The sequence below is a fragment of the Sminthopsis crassicaudata genome, chromosome 1, assembly GCF_048593235.1.
Source record: "Sminthopsis crassicaudata isolate SCR6 chromosome 1, ASM4859323v1, whole genome shotgun sequence".
Classification (NCBI taxonomy): Eukaryota; Metazoa; Chordata; class Mammalia; order Dasyuromorphia; family Dasyuridae; genus Sminthopsis; species Sminthopsis crassicaudata.
Genome location: NC_133617.1, coordinates 465,628,908 through 465,649,135, shown reverse-complemented (window position 1 = coordinate 465,649,135; position 20,228 = coordinate 465,628,908). Strand labels below are relative to the sequence as shown.

At 33.2% G+C, this 20,228-nt stretch overlaps 1 protein-coding gene across 2 annotated transcripts in view; it reads right to left on the bottom strand.

Annotated features, from left to right (window-relative positions):
- LOC141550342 (BOS complex subunit NOMO1) overlaps positions 1–20,228 on the bottom strand; it is a 45,634-nt gene that overhangs the window by 20,353 nt on the left and 5,053 nt on the right. For both annotated transcript variants that reach the window (XM_074280890.1, XM_074280889.1), the window contains exons 3-16: positions 18,219–18,264; positions 17,262–17,362; positions 17,062–17,168; positions 14,876–14,948; positions 13,849–14,001; positions 13,399–13,536; positions 12,810–12,899; positions 12,606–12,711; positions 12,259–12,409; positions 5,145–5,319; positions 4,200–4,341; positions 3,209–3,340; positions 1,695–1,831; positions 438–525 (exon numbers count right to left, since the gene is read on the bottom strand). In XM_074280890.1, the coding sequence (XP_074136991.1) occupies positions 438–525; positions 1,695–1,831; positions 3,209–3,340; positions 4,200–4,341; positions 5,145–5,319; positions 12,259–12,409; positions 12,606–12,711; positions 12,810–12,899; positions 13,399–13,536; positions 13,849–14,001; positions 14,876–14,948; positions 17,062–17,168; positions 17,262–17,362; positions 18,219–18,264 (1,639 nt within the window). The remainder of the gene's footprint in view (positions 1–437; positions 526–1,694; positions 1,832–3,208; positions 3,341–4,199; positions 4,342–5,144; positions 5,320–12,258; positions 12,410–12,605; positions 12,712–12,809; positions 12,900–13,398; positions 13,537–13,848; positions 14,002–14,875; positions 14,949–17,061; positions 17,169–17,261; positions 17,363–18,218; positions 18,265–20,228) is intronic.

Sequence of the window (20,228 nt, the reverse complement as noted above, 5' to 3'; positions counted from 1 at the left end):
TTCTTGACTTAGCAAGAGAAGAAAACCCACTTCAGAAGGATGAAAATATTCTGGAAACTCCTTGCCTGTACCTTCAAGAACCAATTTCCTGATTACTAATTCCCAAACCTAAATAAGATTAACCAAAATTAGTTTTTTGCCACACTCACCAGTTAGTCAATTACTGGTACAGTTAACCTTTAGAAGAAATAATACAACTAGTCTTAAATACTATGATCATTTGTGGTACTAATTTTTATGTAAATAAAAGTAAAAGGGTCCAGTGCAAATTATTTAATTTATGAAAAAAAAAAAAAAAAAAAAAAAAAACAAACTTAAAGCCACTGAAAATTGATAGTTAAAACACAAAGCTAAGAAAGAAAGCTGCCTTTAAGATCACTCTCTGGTTAATTTCAATCAATCTACCTAGTAGCAATATTTACCCTTCCTAAACTTACCAGGCTTTGACAGACAGAATCGGTTCACTCCTTTGGATAGGTTATAAATTCCCACATTCTCGGGTCCATTTCCATCCTGATAAAATTCCTAGGGGATCAAAAACAGCAAAATGATTCACCAAGGAATAGAGGGACACTATGACAATTAATAATGTTTATATGGAAAGGTAGACCCTTTATATTAAAGATCTATTGATACAGGTTTACACTATGTCTATTTATTACAAGAATTTTTGAGCCAATCCCAAATTTAACATCTTTATAGACTCCCACAAAAATATAACCTCTTTTCTTGTACACCTATATCATTCTCTAATGGCTCTAATGGCGGGACAATAATTACTCTTATTAATTTCTATCATTATCACTCTCTGAATGTGTTGTTAAATTATATATATATATATAGAGAGAGAGACAAATTAAGATACTTGTTTCCACTTTCAACTTCTACAATGCATGGTGTGACTAGTTATTTACTTTTTTCACATCTCAGTAACCTGTCACCTATTGGTGTGGAAAAATATTAAAAGCTAATGAATTTGGGACAATCTAAGCTTCACAAATGGAATGGTATTATTTTCCTAGTTGGAATCAGATTTGCTACTGCCCAGTAGTGCAGAAACTAGGGCCATCAAAGGAAAATGCACCACTGTGATCCTTTTAAACTTTTCTTTACTCTATACAAAACAATGAAAACAGAATTAAAATTTGCTACCTGTACCTAAGAACTTGAATTTGCTTATAATGTTTAAAAAATGCTTCTCTTCCTACAGAAACAAATTAATTTCTAACATTAATATTTTTCAAGCTTTAAGAATAAGTAAAGTGGTTTAGAGTTTAAAACAACTGGAAGTAATATCCTGCTTTAAAAAAAAAAAAAATTTTTTTTTGAAGCAATAGTGGTTTAAATGACTTTCCCAGGGTCATACAGCTAGTAAAGTGTTTCATGTAACATTTGAATTCAGGTTCTTCTGACTCCAGTGCCAGTGTGCCACCTCGTTGCCCATGCTTGATTGTTTTATCTTCAAAATCTGAGGAATTAACTCAGGACAAGTACTTATATATGAAATTAATATTAGTATCTTTCCCCAAAGGAACTTAAGTTGCTTCCTAATTACCATTTGTCAAAATACTTATGAGGTACATAAAATGATATTGGGACATAATACATATACGCAAAGAAACAAAATTCTTAGTAACAGCAGTTCATTGTTCTTTCCATTCTAAACGAGACCATGTCCCACATCCCAAACATACCAAAGTAATTGCATGAGAAAGTGAACATCTTAGCATATAGCCAGTCTGCCTAAATTCAATCCCTGATGCATCCTCTTCTGTAACTTCCACCTCCAGACTTTTATTCTTCCAGCACCAATCCTCATGCATGATACTTACTGGGAGGGAAGAAAAAAAAAAAAAAAAAGCATGGCACCCAATATCATATATAAAATTATTTCCCAAGAATGTATGATTGATTCTTGGAAAATGCAAAAAAATAGCATAATGATCTTCTGTAGTTAAAATTAGCAAGAAATAAATCAAACTTAGCCTAGTTTTAAAAAAAAATAGAATTTCAATGAATTTTAATTAAATTATCATACTAAAATCCTACTTAGATATCTCATTATGGTTCTGGCTTCTCAAAAATCAGATAATCTCAGAAATGGAAGGCATTTGAGCTTATCTACTAATTAATTATTATAATTATATTATTATATATATTATATAATAATATAATTATAATAATAATAAATTAATTAAGTTGCTAAGTGCTAAGTCAAGTTGTTTCTAAGATAAAGGAATATGTTCTAAAAGTGATCTTTAAATTTCAGTATTCAGGGACAAAGGCCCAGTTAACTTGTACTAATTAAATCACTTCATAACTATAGCATCATTTCCCCACCGATTGTCCTCATGTGCCCATCTGAAGACTTGAGACAATCCATGAAAAAGTGCTATGTAAACAGAGTACAAGTACTAGAAGTTCATACCAAGTCAAATAGATTTCAAAGTATGAGCTCAGCAAAAGAATAATATACAAGAAGAAGACTAGCAAGTTCAGAGAAACCAGCTACTAGCTGATGGGTTATTTTAGCCTTAACCCATGAAACTTTGCCAGTTAACATAAGGATTTCTTTAAACTTAATGTTGATAAATCTATTCTCATTTATTACCTAGAAGGTCACTAACTAAAACATGGAAAGAATGTGATGTTTCTGAAGAGAGTGAATCAATGAAACTACAGATCTGAGAAGTTAAAAATAATGGAAAATATATCCTGTACTTCTTAAAAAACACAGTTATTTACTACAATAAAATAAGTATTTTGGAAGAAATAAAAGTGCAAATAGCCAATGTGACTTCATAACAAAATATAGTAAGCTAACACCCTAATGTTTACACAACAATGAAACCACTGTTTATTGTTGGAAATGCAATGACATGAAGTTCAAACTTATCAAAAGGTAAAGGATATATTATCCCACATAAAGATGGCAACCAGTTCATCCCATGATAACATTTTCTTTAATGCCTAATAATGTATAATATATGCAGCACCAAAGGACAAGAAAGAATTAAACTCTAACTGGATTTTGAGTATTATATTTTAATTATTTTTTATTTCAATCTATTTAATTGTTTATTAGTTGTTATTTAATTATAATTTTAATTATATTTTATTATATTTAAAAGACCAAACTCAAAAAAATAAGACTGGCAGAAAATATAAAATATATCAACTAAACCTAAAAAGTTCAAATGTAACTTACTTTTGTATCTTCCAGGAAGCACATTATCAAAAGTAAAAGTCATGGAGTTAACCTTGCCAGACAGTTGTAGACTACGCTTCTCCCCTTGACGGCTTATGGATTGTAAAGTCACCAGCAAGTCACCACAAGTATCTATAAAACAAAAGAAAGAAAAAAAGTCAAGTTTTGCAAAAAGTCCCAAAAAAGCTAAAGCTTCAAAAATAGAAAACATTTATTTCTCTCTTCAAATTTCCACTCTTATTATTTATGATAATTTAATTCTTCAAAAGAAATTAGTATAAAAATCCCTTTAGAATTCGTGTTAGTACATACCGTTCTAATCCATCACCAAACAAATAAGTCACTAGAACCAAATACTAGTAAAATACCACTTTAAAAAGAGACAATGAGATCCCAAAGGAAAGAATAACCCATGCTGTGAAAAATCAGAAAGCTTATCTGAAGAATTAAGACAAAGCCAATAACCCTGAGAGCCAAAGATGATAAGAACTATGAGAATATTCTAAATGGCTTATTACTAGACTTTATTCAATTTATATTGAGAAAAATAGGATATCATAAAATCCTCTTTAAGAACATACCCAGCTAGTAGTTTTTGTAACCAGCTTCACAATCTAAGCCTAAGGCAAGTTTCATAAAGCATACTCTCAAAATGAAATGAGATTAATTCAGGGATGGGGAGCACAAGATGGGGAATGGCAGTATGGGAGAGGAAGCACTTGTCATTTGATAACTTTCAATTTTAATTAAGTTGCTAATTGCTAAGTCAAGTTGTTTCTAAGATAAGGGAATATGTCCTAAAAGTGATTTTAAAATTTTAGTATTCAGGGACAAAGGCCCAGCTGACTTGTACTAATTAAAACACTCCTAAGAACACTATTATTATATCTGGCTGACCAGTACAATACTTCCCCATTTGAAGAGAATTTCATAAACAGAACCCTTTTGATTTTTCATAATTATTTATTTGGCTTCTAAATTCACAACTTACCCAAGCAAGAGACTTTCCCTGAAACTGAGGCCAAAAACTGGGAAAAGGTCACATCCATCACTGGCCTGTTGTCAACAACAACAGGAAACATTTTGGGTTTCAAAGAAAGTCCTGCTCTGGTTTCTGCCTCAGGAACAACTACCTATATAAATACACAGAACATTATAAAACCAAGATTTAGTATATCACAAAGTACAGGATAGTGCCCAGCATAATATAGATTTTAAATGATTAAATATTCATTCCAAGGAACCTGCTATGACATTCACAACCACATTCATAAACAACCCATATTTATCTATGATCTTAAATTAAATTAAATGACAGAAGTATTTTCCCTATGAAACTCATGTTACTAACATGAAATAAAATAAAGTGCATGTTCCTACCCTGAAAATGGTTCTTAGTCATCATATCACTAACACTAAATACAAACCAGAGAATTTTAATGTCATTTGACTGGATTCTATTTGGAATATTCTTAAAATAAGCATAAAAATAATGTTTATCTATCTTTAACTCATAAGAAAAAGATCACATAATAAAACCACTCTTCTTTAAAGAATCAATGTCTATTTCTCATGTTCTTCTACAAATTGTCAATGGTTCCAGCTTTGAGAGAAGTGGACTGTCTGAATTTTTTTAAAAAGCTATAAATCCATAATACTGGGGGCCAAAAATATGATACTTTTGAGAACTAGTTGTCAATTTAGTAAGCATTTAAGACTATATCAGAATTTACATTAAATCATGATGTGCCCTCTATTGTACTAGAAATAAAAATGTAGTAAGTTACCTTTGAAAAACTAAAAAGTAAAGGTATTACAAAGTTTACAAGGGTCTCCCCCAAAACTAGTATCTTATCCTGAATTTAATCTGAACTGGGCCTTTAAAAACTATGAGCTTCCTTTATTCTTTTTAATTAAAACTAAAATTCTATCTTACCTGGACTTTATAGTTCCCTGATTTTGCTTTAAAACAAAATTCTCCACGTGAGTCAGTCTCTGCTGTGATCAAAGACTTTTCCCTGCCCTGAGATGTCATGACAACTTTGTATTTATTAATCTGCTTGATTGAATCGGGAAAGCGAGTTATAGATATATAACCACAGACACTGAACCTGTCAAAAAAAAAAAAAAAAAAAAAAAGCCATTCATTCCAATATGTGAATTGAGTTTAGAGGGTAGAAATCACATCAAATCACAAAATCCATCCCTTTCCAAAGAAACTCACAGCTTCAAAAGCATGATGTAACACTTAGATTTAAAGGCACATTCAATTTTAGTAATTCTATCAACAAATCAAAGCTACAAAAGAAATGATAACCTAAGTGGCAAAATGCAGCACATTTGTCCAAAGGAAGACATAAACTTAAGAGCTCTTCACAAATTTAAGTTAAAATCTGGGGGTTTATCTTAAAGGTGAATCAGCACCAATTTCTAGCAGAAGAGCTTCAGAATATGATCAAAATTTGTCTATCTGGACACTACCCTCAGAAAGGAAACACAATAATTAATCCTAACTTCACCTATCTTTACACCACAAAAAAAATTCTGAATAGAGAAGCAACAGCCTACATGTATACTCCCACAAACATTACCACAAAGATCCCACAATCTGTCACTGGCCAATTCTTCTTGTTGAAGGAAAGAAATAGTCTAATAACAAGATTTCCATAAAAAGCTAAATTTTTTTTCCCCCCCAAAGTTAGTAAGGAGAAACAATGGGCAAAAGATAAAAATGAAAATAAGGATTAGGATGGTAGATATCAAGAGGATCATCAATTAACTAGAAATAGCAATGGTAACAGCAAGCAACAGACCCTCCCAATAATACAAGAGAACTAATAATAAAATAAAATTAATTCTGCTTTCTAGGGACAGAGGAGCAGAGTGTCACTTATTCATCAATAATGTTTTAATATTATGGCTCTCTCTCTCTCTGTATATATGTATATATATGTTTTATATATATTATCTTTCTCTAAGATACTAGAAATGTTGGGAAGAAAGGACAAAAGCTCATCTGTATTATAATATCTTTGAAAACATAAAGAAAATCTATTTTGATATCACTACCCTACTCTAACATTTTTCCTACCTTACTATCTACTCAATAAAACTCAAACTTCTTAGAATGGCATTCAAGGCCCTCCACTATCCAAATTCAACTTATCTTTCTGATTTTATCTTCTACTACTCTTTCATATACTCTATCTTCTGGCCAATTTGGGATATTCGTCTTTTCCCACATGTCATGTACTTTTCAACCATTACACCCTTTTTCATTTTTTCCCTCTTATTAGAACACTCTCCCACCAGGATTATATACTGCAATCATGCTCACTTTAAGGCCAACCAACCCACATACCACTCACTCTAGGAAACCACCATGTCAGAAGTTGTCATGTCACCTCCAAAACCTCAAAGGAAAACCTCTTTTGTCTCTCTTACAGGTGAGTTTTTGAACTCAAGGAAAGGAATTATGTCTTATTTAGCCTGACAATTCCCAAATCACCTAGCAAAGGATTTTGCACATGATAGATGCTTAATAAATGATCACCTAACTGTACCCAGATGCATTAGTATGTCATATTGCAGGCATAACAACCTTTAATGTTCAGCAGTGGGGGCTTGGGGATGGAGAGGAGATAAAGAAAAACATTTATCATACAAGGTCAAGTTTAAGGCATAAAAAAGTAATATGTAGCTTACGCACTCTCATACATATATTACTATTAATAACAAGTAACATACACAAGTATCCAAAAAGAGATAGATATGCCAAAAATTACAACCTATGATTTATTTACAAGATAAGGGAAAAACTAAGCAACACTGGTATTGTGAGCACTATTCTAAAGCTAAAATCCTCTCGGTTCAGATTTGGTGTTGGGACAAAAAAAAGGTACTAGTGAAAGACTGAACTTAAATTTAACAAGAGAGGAAGTATACTTTGCCCTAACACAGCAAGGATGTGCAACAAGGATACGTTGGCACTTAGCTCCTCTGGACATCTCCCATCAGAAAACATGTCTATCATCAGGACATGATACACATGGTCTTGTCTATCTACCAAGTCTGAGAGGTACAGGCTTTTTACTGGCCTCAGGCCAGAGAGCTTTGTCAGAAAATCCAGGGCCTTCCCTCTTGGGGAATGAAGCTTCACTAGGAGGAAAAACTACATCAGAATAAAGGAAGCTACATCAGGAAACTTCTGTCTTAACACAGTTGAGAATCCAGTAGCATCTCGCCTATGCTGGCATTTTTAGAGCAGCAACATTATGAGGAATTCAGTAGTTCAAAATTCCTTAAACGAAGAAAACCCAAGAGATCCAAGTCACCTTGTGAGACTGAGACCAACACTAATGGCCTAAAGTCAGATTCCATCCCCTCATTAACATGTATCAGCACTAGTGCCCAGGTCTGAGCTCTGAGTCCCTTTCCCTAATGTCTAATCCTGCTTGTCTTAGGTAAGAATCGCAAATAAAAACCCAAAAGTGCTGATTAAACAAAACATGAAAAACATCACCTCTACCTAAAAAATTTATAATTAAGGAGATAATCTATACAAAAGTAATTATATTATAAGATAAATGCACAAAGTACATAGGATAGGAGCATTGAAGCACTGTAAGTGGAGCTATGAATTAGTTTAGCCTTCCTGGAAATTAATATAGAACTATGCCCCAAGTCACTAAACTATCTGTATTACACATCTTTCTTGAAGGCAGCTGGAACTGAGGAAAGCTTCAAGGAAAAGGATAGCTCTAATGGTAAGGAAGTTTCTCTTCAGGCCTAAATTTTCAACTTTCACCCATTGTTCCATATTCTGCCCTTTGGTACAAGTTCAGGCCAACGTTCAAATGCTTAATGATGCAAATAATCTCCAGGTCTTTTCTACTCCAAACTAAATATCCTTATTTCCTTCAACCAAATCTCATGAGAGATAATCTTGAATCTGTCCTCCCCACTCCATTTACCTTTTTCTAGATATTGCCTAATTTCTCAATTGCATTCAGCATTACCATAACATTGCCTCATATGAGTATGATCTGGTAAAGAATAGATATGGCACTAATTCTAAACACTTTGTCTCTTAAAATGCAACTTAACCTAAAATTTTAAATGCAGGCAGAGGCCACAACAGCATTGGATAAAGGCCAAAGTCCAATCTACTTATAAAGTTTGAAATACTATCTTAGAAGATGCTATAGAAGGCTTAGAAAACAATTTACATATAAAATCTTATCACAATATCACAACCATCTTGTGAGACAGATAGTATAAATATTTTGAGTATTTGAAAATCCATCATAGTTACTGTCAGGATTTGGGAATGAAAAATGAAAAAGCTCAGAAATTCTCCAAACCATAAGTTACTCTGTATTTCTCAAAACATTTTATGTGGTTTTAGATAATAATGAATAGCCATATAAATAAATAAATAGTAAATCATCTTTCTGTGATACAGTTATACGAAGTTTCATAAGTTTTCTACAAAAAAGATAAATGCATAACTTATTACAAACCAATATATTGTAATAATGATTTTTGGAAATCAGCTTAGACTAAATTCGCTTTTCTTAAAATTTTGCACATTGTTATACTTTTTATTCATTATTATGCATATCTAAAAATTATTTAATAATTAATAAGTAGTAAATGTAGTAGTACTATTTGCACAAAGAACTGTAGCCTATAGGAAATATTTAAATGCTGGAAAACACAAGGGAATATAACTGAGTAACATCTAAATAATATAGCACTCAGTTCTCCAAGCAAATTTAACATCACCACAAAGAATGACAAATTAAAATTGCTAATTTCAGAATTTACACTGCTTAAAAAATTTGTTGCTTTCTGGGAACACTACTGACAGGATCTGTATATATGATGTATCATTTATTAACATTTATTTGCAAGAACTGACTCTAGTTACAGACATAGCCATAAATACTCACACCTACAATGTGGCAACTAGTATTACTAACCTTATTTTTCAGGTGAAGAAATGAAACTAAGGGAGAGAAAGATTCAGTCAAGGTCAACACAGCTAAAAAATACTAGAAACCAGGATTCAAACTGAGGTCTCACAGAATTATGAATTCTGAGCAAGAAGAAATCATATTTATTACCTAGTCTAATCCCTTCATTTTACAACTGAAAGAACTAAATTTCCTGGCCAAGGCTGGCAGAAAATGAAAGGTAAATGGAATTAGATTATGAACACCCTTCAATGAACCAAAAAGAGGGAGAAATAAAATGATGCATTCAATTTGGTTCATGCTGAACATAAACATCAGAACATTAATTAAGATGTGTCAAGTCAATACTGGAAATACAGAATTGGAACTCTCTAAGAAAGGAATGGGGCCTAGAAATAGATTTGTAAGTCAGCTACATAGCGTTGATATATAAAATAATCAAAGTAGGTAAGATTGTCAAGAGAGGCAGTATATAGAAAAAAGATTCTTGTTTATGAGAACTAGCAAAGGAACACAAAAAGGAATGATCACAGAAGCAAGATGCCAATGAGGAAAAAAACAGTATCAAAGTCTAAAAGCCAATTAACAAACATCCCTGTATCTGTAAGACAGATATATATATATATAGATATATAGATATATATATCTATATATATATATAGATATATATATATATAAAAAGTGGAAGGTAATCTCAGAGAAAATACTGGACTGGGGCAGATGCTTGAAGCAGTGAGGGAAAGGTGAGAGGGGATGCACAATCTTCTTTTAGATGGAAGAATATGAGCTAAACCCTAAAGGAAGGAAACCAAGAAAGCTAGAAGGGGGAAAGAAGAAAAAGGAAGGAAAGTGTTATAAGCAGATAGGCCAATTCAACTGAATCACAGAGTACAATAATGAAAGAAATGTATTAAGACTAAAAAGATAGAAAGAAGAAAGATCATAAAGGTCTTTAAATAATAGTCCCCTAGAAAGCTGCTTGGGATCCAAAGAAGGCACAACTACATGCTACAAAATAGTTGTCGAAATGCAATGGTGGAGGGAGGTATATAAATATATAAACACACACACACACACACACACACACACACACACACACACACACACACACACACACACACACACTTATATGTATAGGTAAAATCACAGCTCTAGAATCACATCCCACCACCACCACCAAAAACCGTGGCTAGGGGTAGGAAGACAAATTAGTAATCACTAATTTTTTCACTTACTGGTAAAGAATTCCAAAAAATTCTAGTTTGATTTTAAGTAGTAAGGAGCCTTTAAATGGGCTGCACCACAGCGCATCATTGAGACCGGGAAGTAATTTCTGTGGATATTAGGACTGCCCTTGGGCGGGATCCTGGCCATATTGAGATAGCTTCGTAATGGGTGACTCTCTCGCTGATTGGCTGTGTGTGTGACCTCACAGGCCCTATGTAAGCCCACTGCAGGCAGCAGGCGGTCTCTTTAACCTGGCGTTCTTCACCTTGGCTTCCTAGCCTGGGTGGCCAAGCCAAGATGGATAGCCAAAAGAGGTAAAGGTTTTGGTAGTGAACACATGGGTCTTCTGACCAGGTGTTCACTCGGGAACCAACAAGTCAGGGCATCAGTTAGGGCATTATGGGAGTAGGTATAATAAAGGCTTTTAAGATTACACGTGGTTGTTCTTGAGTGCGCTACCGGTTATTAAGCTATAGATTCAAGAGATTGTGGCCAGAGACCTTAGAAGGCCTCAGAGGAGGCGAGCCGGGTAGAGTTCACACTGCTACGCACAGTGGTCAAAGGTACTCTGGTGGGTCTAGGACAGACTAGTAATTGTAACTGCCAGGAGAGCACGTTACATTAAGTAACTTAACAAATCTCCCAAAATCTTATAAAGGAATTTTGGGTAGGCATATTATATGGAGAACAAAACACAGTATTGCTAAACATAATGTGCTAAAAGGCATAAAAAGAATTTAGAGGCAAAAGAAAATAAAGAAATCTGGTTCTGTGGCATTATGCCATTAGGATAAAGCAGCCTGGAATTGGTAAATCCAGAGTAGAAATAAGAAGTTTGGGGGTTTTTTTAATTCCTCTTTTCACTGAAGAAAACTGGAAATGTCTGAAGTTCAAAGAAGTTAATGCAGGAGGCAGAGCTGAAGTTAGAGTACTAAAAATGGAAATTTAGGAACAAAAACAAAAAAAAAAAATCATACAACAAACAGGATGAGTTTAGGCAACTCTTTTCTGAGAAATGCACCCTGGTACAGAATAGGTATGTGCAATGTAAGTATTTAAGTAGGTAACCACTTTGTGTTTTTGTTTTCAAGAGTTCTTTAAATTTATGAGTGGCTACTTTTCAAATTTTTATGTCCAAAAGACAGCATCATCAATAGAGTACGGGGCATTCTAGGATCAAATCCTGCCTCTGCCATGTGTTATTAGCCCTGTGGCCTTGGACAATTTACTTAGCTTTCATGCACTTCAATCTTCCTGTATATTAAATTACAGATGGTTTACGATCTTTGCTGACGAGTTCCCATAGCAGGAGTTTCCCATACTAACAAAATCACAAATCCTTTGTATATTGTTATTTAAGTTCAATCATGAGATAGTATAACTATGAAGTTGCCTCATGACAAAGCAGAACAAAGTGCAATAACCCCAATCTAATTATCCAAAAACTCCTTACAGTGTTTCTTAATCAACAGTATAATTTTCAGAAGAGCACAAAGGTTAAATAAACACTGATCATAATTCTGTGTTTGACAGCTACTTAGAAAGATTATAAAATGACTCTCCATTTATAGAAGTGCCAATTTACATTCAATGTCACAGGAAGAAGCCATACAAAATGTTATTCAATAATTGCTTATAAAGCATCCAATAAATGACTACTTTTCCAGAAAGAATGCTAGATTAATGTTCAAAACTGAAATTCATCCTGAATTCCTCCATATCTACCTAAACCAAAAGTCAATGTAGAATAAAGCACCTTTAAAATTCCTATTTCGGCATTAAGAACTCTTCAAATATAAGACTATTTGCCCTAATATTTTTCACTAAAGTGAATCATAATCTTACCCTGTGGCTATGATATCAGCCAGCTGAGGAGTATTAGGTGCTATTTTGACTGTAATAGGATCAAAGTAGAGATGCTCCTTCTGAGCATGAATCATGTATGTTCCTGTGGTTATGTTCTCCAGGCGGAAAGAGCCATCACCTTTGGTTTTTACTGTAACACATTGGAAAAATAAACTAAGCAAATCAATCCTGTGTGCATACACAGTCTGCACAAATTAAGAAAATGACAGTCAATTAAACTTTTCCAAGTTTTCATATAACAAATTAGAAATAACTTTTCTTTTCATTTACGAGTTCTATTTTCTTCATTTGGTTGAAATTGTCAGATTCTAACATTCATCACTCACCTTTGATTTGATTATTCAGTATGACAATAGCATCTGAAACACCCTCTCCATCTGGGCCATTCAAAACCCTGCCAGTGACAGAGAAGCCCATGACATGGAAAACAGGCTAGAAGAGACAGAAGATTCATTATTCACTTAAACAATCAAAGCAGAAGGAAGACTAATCTATGGGCTTTTTCCTCAAATTACATATCATCTACATACCTCTATTTTTAAGCTATCATGTTCCACAGTGAAGTCCAGCCTAGAAGGAGCCACATCAAAAGTAATCCTCTCTCCTCTGTAGAATGGAACCTAAAACAACAGCAATGTTTTTAATTTAGCATAAGCACAAAATTTTGCTTCTAAAAAGCCATGGCCACCAAAACAGTCGACATGGCCACCAAAAACATTCGACCTTATCAACTTGAAAATGGAGAAAGGACCAAAAGACTTCACAACATAGCAACAAATGTTGCCAAGACAAATTTTCAGATATAAAAAGGACACACACACACACACACACACACACACACACACACACACACACACACTTTTGACCAAGAATAACAACCTAAGTAACTCAAGAAAAAAAAATTTTGAGTTACATAGGCAGACATCATTTTAACATTTTTTTTTAACATGAACATAATAGCCATTAACAAACTGCATCATATCTCTTTACAAAGAAAAGAAAAAGAAAATGGCATACAAAACCAGGAATTGAAACATTTATTTTTAACATTAAAGTATCAAATTGTGTTTTTATCAAGTTCCTAAAGGAAACAGGTAAATGAAATTCAACTTCCTTTACCACAGTATATCTCCCACTTGGCAATGAAAAGAAGGAGAAAGAGCCATCTTCTTTTGAGATAACACTGCACAAAAATATCAATTTCTCATCCTGAGACTGGAATCCATCAACTGGAGAACTATTGCAACCCAGTATATCCTGTGGAGGAAAAAAATTAAAATTATTTCTGTCCTATATCCCAAAACTCATAAGTCACTATAAAGTCTCCATCATAATTACTAGAATATTATAGAATATCATAATTATTACTTAATATTACTATTTCAAGAAAACTTGAGATAATACAAATAATTATCTCTCTATATATACATATATATATCTTAGATTTCTCATTAAATAGTAATTCAGCGGCAGTAATATAGAATCTACAAATTTAAATTAGCATTATTTTCTTAGTCTCTATTTTTCCTTTATTTTCTTTATTATTCTAAGTGTCAGACTTTTCCTTACCTCTCTGGCTACTGAAGAGGAAAAGAGGAGAAACTTAACACCTTTCATAGGTTCCCCATCACTTCGAACAGAACCAGAAACATTATAACCAGCAACTATTAGGGGACCAGCAGCATAAGCATTGGAGTTAGTTACTCTAACAGTAGTACTAGCCTAAAAAAAAAAGGAAAACTTAATGGGTCTATTTCATTTTTCAATATATACAGTTATAGCATAACATTTTCAAAACAGTTAAAAATTATTCTGTATCTAAATATACCTATTCCTCTTTATAACAAAATGTACATGTTGAATGCAAAACAAAGAATTCAAGTCTAAAATTAAGCATATATATATATATATATATATATATATATATATACACACACACACACACACACACATATATTTTTTAATTGTTCTAAATTTTTAGTTTTGCCTTAAGAGAAATACAACTGAATTGTATAGATTCTGTGCAGTGTCTGAAGTATTTGCTTTTTTAAACAGCTCCAATTAAAAAGAGAATCATTTCACAGCAGGAAAAAGAATGTTCTCTTGCAACACTGCTAAAGAAAAGGTTTTTAGAGCATAGACAGTACCCATTTAAATATTAGAGAGATCATGTTTGCTTGTTTTTTAATCTAAAGAAGAATTCCCAAAAAATGAAATTCACTTTATAACACAAATACTCTTAAATTTATCCAAAATAACCTTATTAATCTAAATTGTTGTAGATTTCATTTGCCAAGATCCCCAGCTCTTATTCTGAGCCTGTGTTCAATGGAGATAATTCCTTATATTACCTTCACCCTTTACTGAATGATATCTTCCTAGCATGCAAAATCATCCTCTCTCCATCTTTTGCTCTAGGAAGAGTGATCAACTCAATACCACGACTGCTTCCAGATAAAGTATCTTTGCCTTCACTCAACATCTCTGCAACTTTACCCTTCCCTGGTCACCATTCCCTTATGTATGTTGTCTCCCATTAGTGCTCAAAAATTTTTTTTTCATTTATTCATCTAAATCACACTTTTAAAATACTTACTTCTCTCAATGTCCAGGTTGGATGAGATGCAAATATTTCATATTCCCCAGGAAGAACTTTAAAAAATGCAAACCTATGAAATATGAAATTATATTTAACTTTTTCTTAATCTATGAATACACTTGTATTTTATATAACATCTTAAAGTTTCTCACAACAAACCCAGGAAGGAGGGAGAACAAGTGTTATTCTACCTGTTTTACAGATGGGAAAACAAATCATAAGAGGTTAAGAGACTTTCCAATGATCATGTTCCTACTAAGTAAATGAGGCAAGATTTGAAATCAGGCAAGATTTTGATTCCAAGTACAGCATTCTTTCCACTACACTACAATAATAATTCTCAATACCACCCCCTAATCTTGAACATAGAGAAAGCAATCATGTTGACAACATGAAAAAACAATTTCATAATAATCACAAGTTTTCCATCAGTAACTATGCAGGAATTGCTTTTAACACCTATTGTGAACAAAATACTATACCAAATGCTGAAAAGAAAAAACAATTACTCATCTTCCAAGTACTTCTAAACCATAAAATAACCATAAAAATCTTAGGTTTATATTATGTTAAGAGATGACAGATATTATCTCTTTTTTTTTTAATAGATGAGGAAACAGAGAGATGAAATATTGTGTCTAAGGTCACATAAGTGGTAGTAGGAAGCAGCATAGCTAGAGGATAAAGAGCTGGTTAAAGAGTGAGGAAGTCCTTGAGCTAGGTCATGCCTCTGATACATACTGTCTGTATGACTGTAGGTGAGAAACTTAACTTCTCAGTGATACAATCAACTAAGACTTTAAGCTCTAGAATAGTTGTCAGTCAGCAATGGTAGAGGGGGTTTTCCCCACAAAATTATGGGCTCCAGAATTAAAACAAAGGTGCCAAGGGGAAAAAAAAAACAGATTAGAAATGTAGCTTTCTGATATCATTTCTTGACTATTAAATCATAAATGCAAAGAAGGCACAGACTACATCCTGTTTGCACTTTGTATTCCTCTGTATACTGCAGTATCTCATTTAAATATTTATTAAGGATCTATGTGAATTCAAAAGGAACCCATAGGTTCCAAAACAGTAATGGCACGATGAAAAGAATGTTTGAAAAAGGATATGATAGTTACATTACATTTTGGACTGGAAAATATCTTTTGAGTAACAAAGGCCAAAACAAGAGCTACTGAAGTATTTAATACTTTTTTTTTCAAAACACTTTTACCATTATAGATTAAAAGTAATTCCAAGGAAGAAAATGTTACATAAGCAAGAAAAGACCCTGATTGTACGAATTTCTAGTAGCATTATTTGGGATTAACAAAAAGGCTAAAAATAAAGAATTGCCTAATGACTGGGAAGTTGTTGACCAAATTGGGGTTTATGAATATTAAGAATAGCATTATGACATCAGGAGAGTTTCATTATCCATCAGTTGGTCACATTTTTTGGCATGGTAACCCATGAAACAAAGAGAAATACCAAATGGCTCTCTCTGATCCTCTCCTACCTGTGCAGTAATGATAGCAGAAAGAAACAGCAGCAAAGAATTCCACAAATTTTAGACCACCTAGAAATATTAACTTGGCTTTTTGTACTCTACATATGAGATTCTCATTCAGTGACTGAATTAGACTACTACAGGATATATTAAATTGTAATAATTTTGACATTCTCATTATTAATAAAACCAGAAGACCAAGGGAAATTGCAACTAGAAAAGAAAGAGCTGAACTAGATGACCTCTAATGTTCCTTCTGGCTTTATAGCCTATGATCCTATGAGAACTAGAGTGATGACATAAATTGCTTCAAGACACAGAATTCATTAATAATAGAACTACTTGGATCCTGGTCTCCTGACTCAGAGTCCACAGTTGTGATATGATAACAATAACTCTCTAATTTAAAAAATATTTTTTAAAAAAAAACCTTCCTGAAGTCATTCAATATATTACTGGAAGCGCATACATCAAAATTCTATATTTCCTACTCTGAAGAAAGTAAGAATAGAAAATGATTCATTTTTAAATTATGTCTCCCTAGTACCTACTACATTACCTAGCACACAGTAGGTATTTAACAAGTGCTTACTGACTGATTCAAATTGCAAAGGGTTTCTAAGCTAAAAAAGGAAAGGTTTATACACCTAGAAAACAAGGCAAAAAAAAAAAAAAAGGCATAACTTACTTTCCACCAGGCTGAGTCACAGTAGATTGTATATGAGCTTCATTCCCAATACTTTTTAACATAACTTGAACTCCAGCAGGTCCCAAATTTTGCCCTTTACTGAGTACCTGCCATAAAGAACACACATTAATCTAACATATGTTCTCAGGGCAAAAGAGGAGTTCACTGTATGTTATTAAGAAAACAACAAAAACTCAAACCTTTCCATTAACAGAAAATCCTGTGAATACAAAGTTGATGTCGCCTCCTTTTGTGCAGATATCATTAATACCATCAACATGAAGATCCACAGTTGTTGGTTCTGGGAACAAAGAAAGTGATGAGAAAAAACTTAACAGAACAGCTTTATATCTTTAATATATTAAAAATCTTCCTAAGTAAAATATGTCAACTGGTCTCTCATTTTGAGTTTAGCTCAAAATATCATTTGAAATTTGGTAAACATCACCAAATAGTACACTTGGAGTACTAAACAGATTCAACTATACTTTTCAAATGGATTTGATTCTTACTCTTTTGGAAAAACACTATTAATGCACCTTCATAGGTATGAAAGAGGAAAATATCACCATCTTAGATTCTGAATTTATATAAAGCCTAGTCTCAGAGTACAATGAATTCTCAAATGGCAGTTTCAACAGTCCTTGAAATATATCCCTTCAAAATGGCTAAACCCAAATTCTCATTACAGAACATGGTATCAAGTACTTTATAAAAATAAGACTCCAACAAGCCATAGCCATGTCTCACTGCCAAACTGCAAAGTGAGAGCAATACAGTCTCAAAAAGTGCTATCCAACTATATCTGGGAGAAAGCTGTTAGGGACATCTAAAAAGGCATCCTAATGCTCCTTACTTCTCTAGTCACTTAAAGTAAGAAAGGAAAGAGAGAAAACAATGTGGAAATGATCATAAATTTTTTCAGAAAAGGTAGTTCACTGAAGTAGAAGAGTAGTAGCTAAAGTTGCCAAGCGCACCTAGTGGAATTGGCTTGTCCACAACAGATTTAATAGAAAGCTTTCAAATAAAATATGACTATAGCTAAAAATGAATCCTTACTACTTAAGCACTCTAAGCAGTGCAAGTCCCTTTTTCATGAAAATTCAGTAGAGATAATTATTCAGTAATGGAAAACATCTTTCCATTTTTTTACTTACCAAAACTCCACCCTACGGGAGGTTCAATTTTTAGAATGAAATCCCCCTATGTGTATAAAAAAAAAAGAAGTTTTCAATAACACTGTCAGCTTTAATGCTGTAATTCAACCAAAAAATTTTAAACATGAAAGAAAATATAAAAGCAACAGCATAGGACCATAGAGCTAGACTTGGAAGGGACCTCAGAGTTCCTCTATCCCAATATCCTCATTTATTAGGTGAGGAAACTTGGACTTATAATAGTTAAATGACTTACAGAATATCACAAAGAGAATAAGTATCAGATAGAATCTGAACTCAGACAAGTTACTCTAAAACTGTATCAAATTATTTGCTTCTATCATCCTATGCAAAAAACAAATCACTGGACTTAACATATGGTACAATTCTGATATAAAATATCAGAAGTATTGGTACCTCTTAAGATTTTTTACAATTATTTGCGAAATAAGTGATATACATGTAATCATTTGTCTAGTAATAAGATCACTATATATAATAATAGGAAAAAATCTCTTCAATTCAGTCAGATGTGACATTTCCCTCATCTAACACTTCACATTTTTCTCATGTATTTATTATTTAATTTGCATTATGTCTGAAGAGCTCTGGATCTGCAATCTTGTTTTTAAACCTGTCTCTGTCACTTATTTTGACACAGTAATTTACTCACTCTTCTAGACCTGTTTCCTTGAACATAGGAAGAAACATCTATATTTCTTCTATGCCTCATACTCTGAACTGAGCAAAGTAAGACTCTTACTATTTAGTGAATAAATGGATCAATATATTCTTTAAAAATAAAACATGATTCTTGTACTAAATTATATCCACTGAATCAAGTACCCAGATTTCTTTGACTTTTTTTTTACTGCTAATGCTAAATGACTTGTCAATTTCCAATAAATGAATAAATGAGTGAATGAATGAACACTAGACTTAGTAGGCTCCTATTTTCCCTTTTCCTCTTCTTATTCCTTATTCTGGACTGCTGTACTCTTCTTCCCATCTCCAAAAACTATACCCTAGGAAGCAGAGCTGTGGAGTTGGCCTGGATTTTCCTGACTGATGAGATTTCTAGAAGCTACAGAATTATAATCCAATAGACAAGACTATTACTTCTGGAAAATAACAATCAAAATGATTACCCTGACATTCCTACGCACTATTTGTAGGACATCTAAGCCCCAAATGCCCTCTCCTAGTCCCAATAACCATAGCTATTGTTTCCCTCATTGGAAGATAAAATCTTTTTTTTTTTTTTTCCTTAAAGTCAACCAATATATTTTATTTTATTTTATTCTTATTTATTTATTTATCTGTTTATTTATTTATTTGTTTTTCCCTGAGGCTGGGGTTCAGTGACTTGCCCAGGGTCACACAGCAAGGAAGTGTTAAGTGTCTGAAACCAAATTTGAACTCGGTTCCTCCTGAATTCAAGGCTGGTGCTCTATCCACTGCGCCACCTAGCTGCCCCAGGTAAAATCTTTAAGACCAGGAATTATTTTGTGTAGCACAAGACCTGGCATATAGTAAGAACAGTCAATACTTTTTTCATTCATTCATTATCATGAGCAACCTTCTGGTAACAGGATCACAGATTGAGTGCTGCAATGGAACTTAAAAGTTGTATATTTAGTCCAAACCCTTCACTATAGATGAGGAATCTGAGGTCTTAAAGATTAACTGACTTAGTGAAAGTCAAACTAATAGTTCAAGAGACTGGATGTAAACTACAGATGCAGGTTCTCTGACGCCCCAGACAGCACTTTTTTCCACTGTATCAAACAATAGTCTCTTCCTAGGCTCACACCTTCACGTTTCCAACTTAACAGAACCAGTCAAAACTTGTATTCTGCCAGTATCACCTTCAAGAATCTGAAGCTATCTTATAAGGAAACAAGAGTTAAGTCAGTCACAGAAGAAGAATAAAACAAATAGCCTAAATGTTTAGGCATTTGCATTCCCAGGTAAGGCCTGCAGAATAATGTACAGTTCCTCTATGATGGA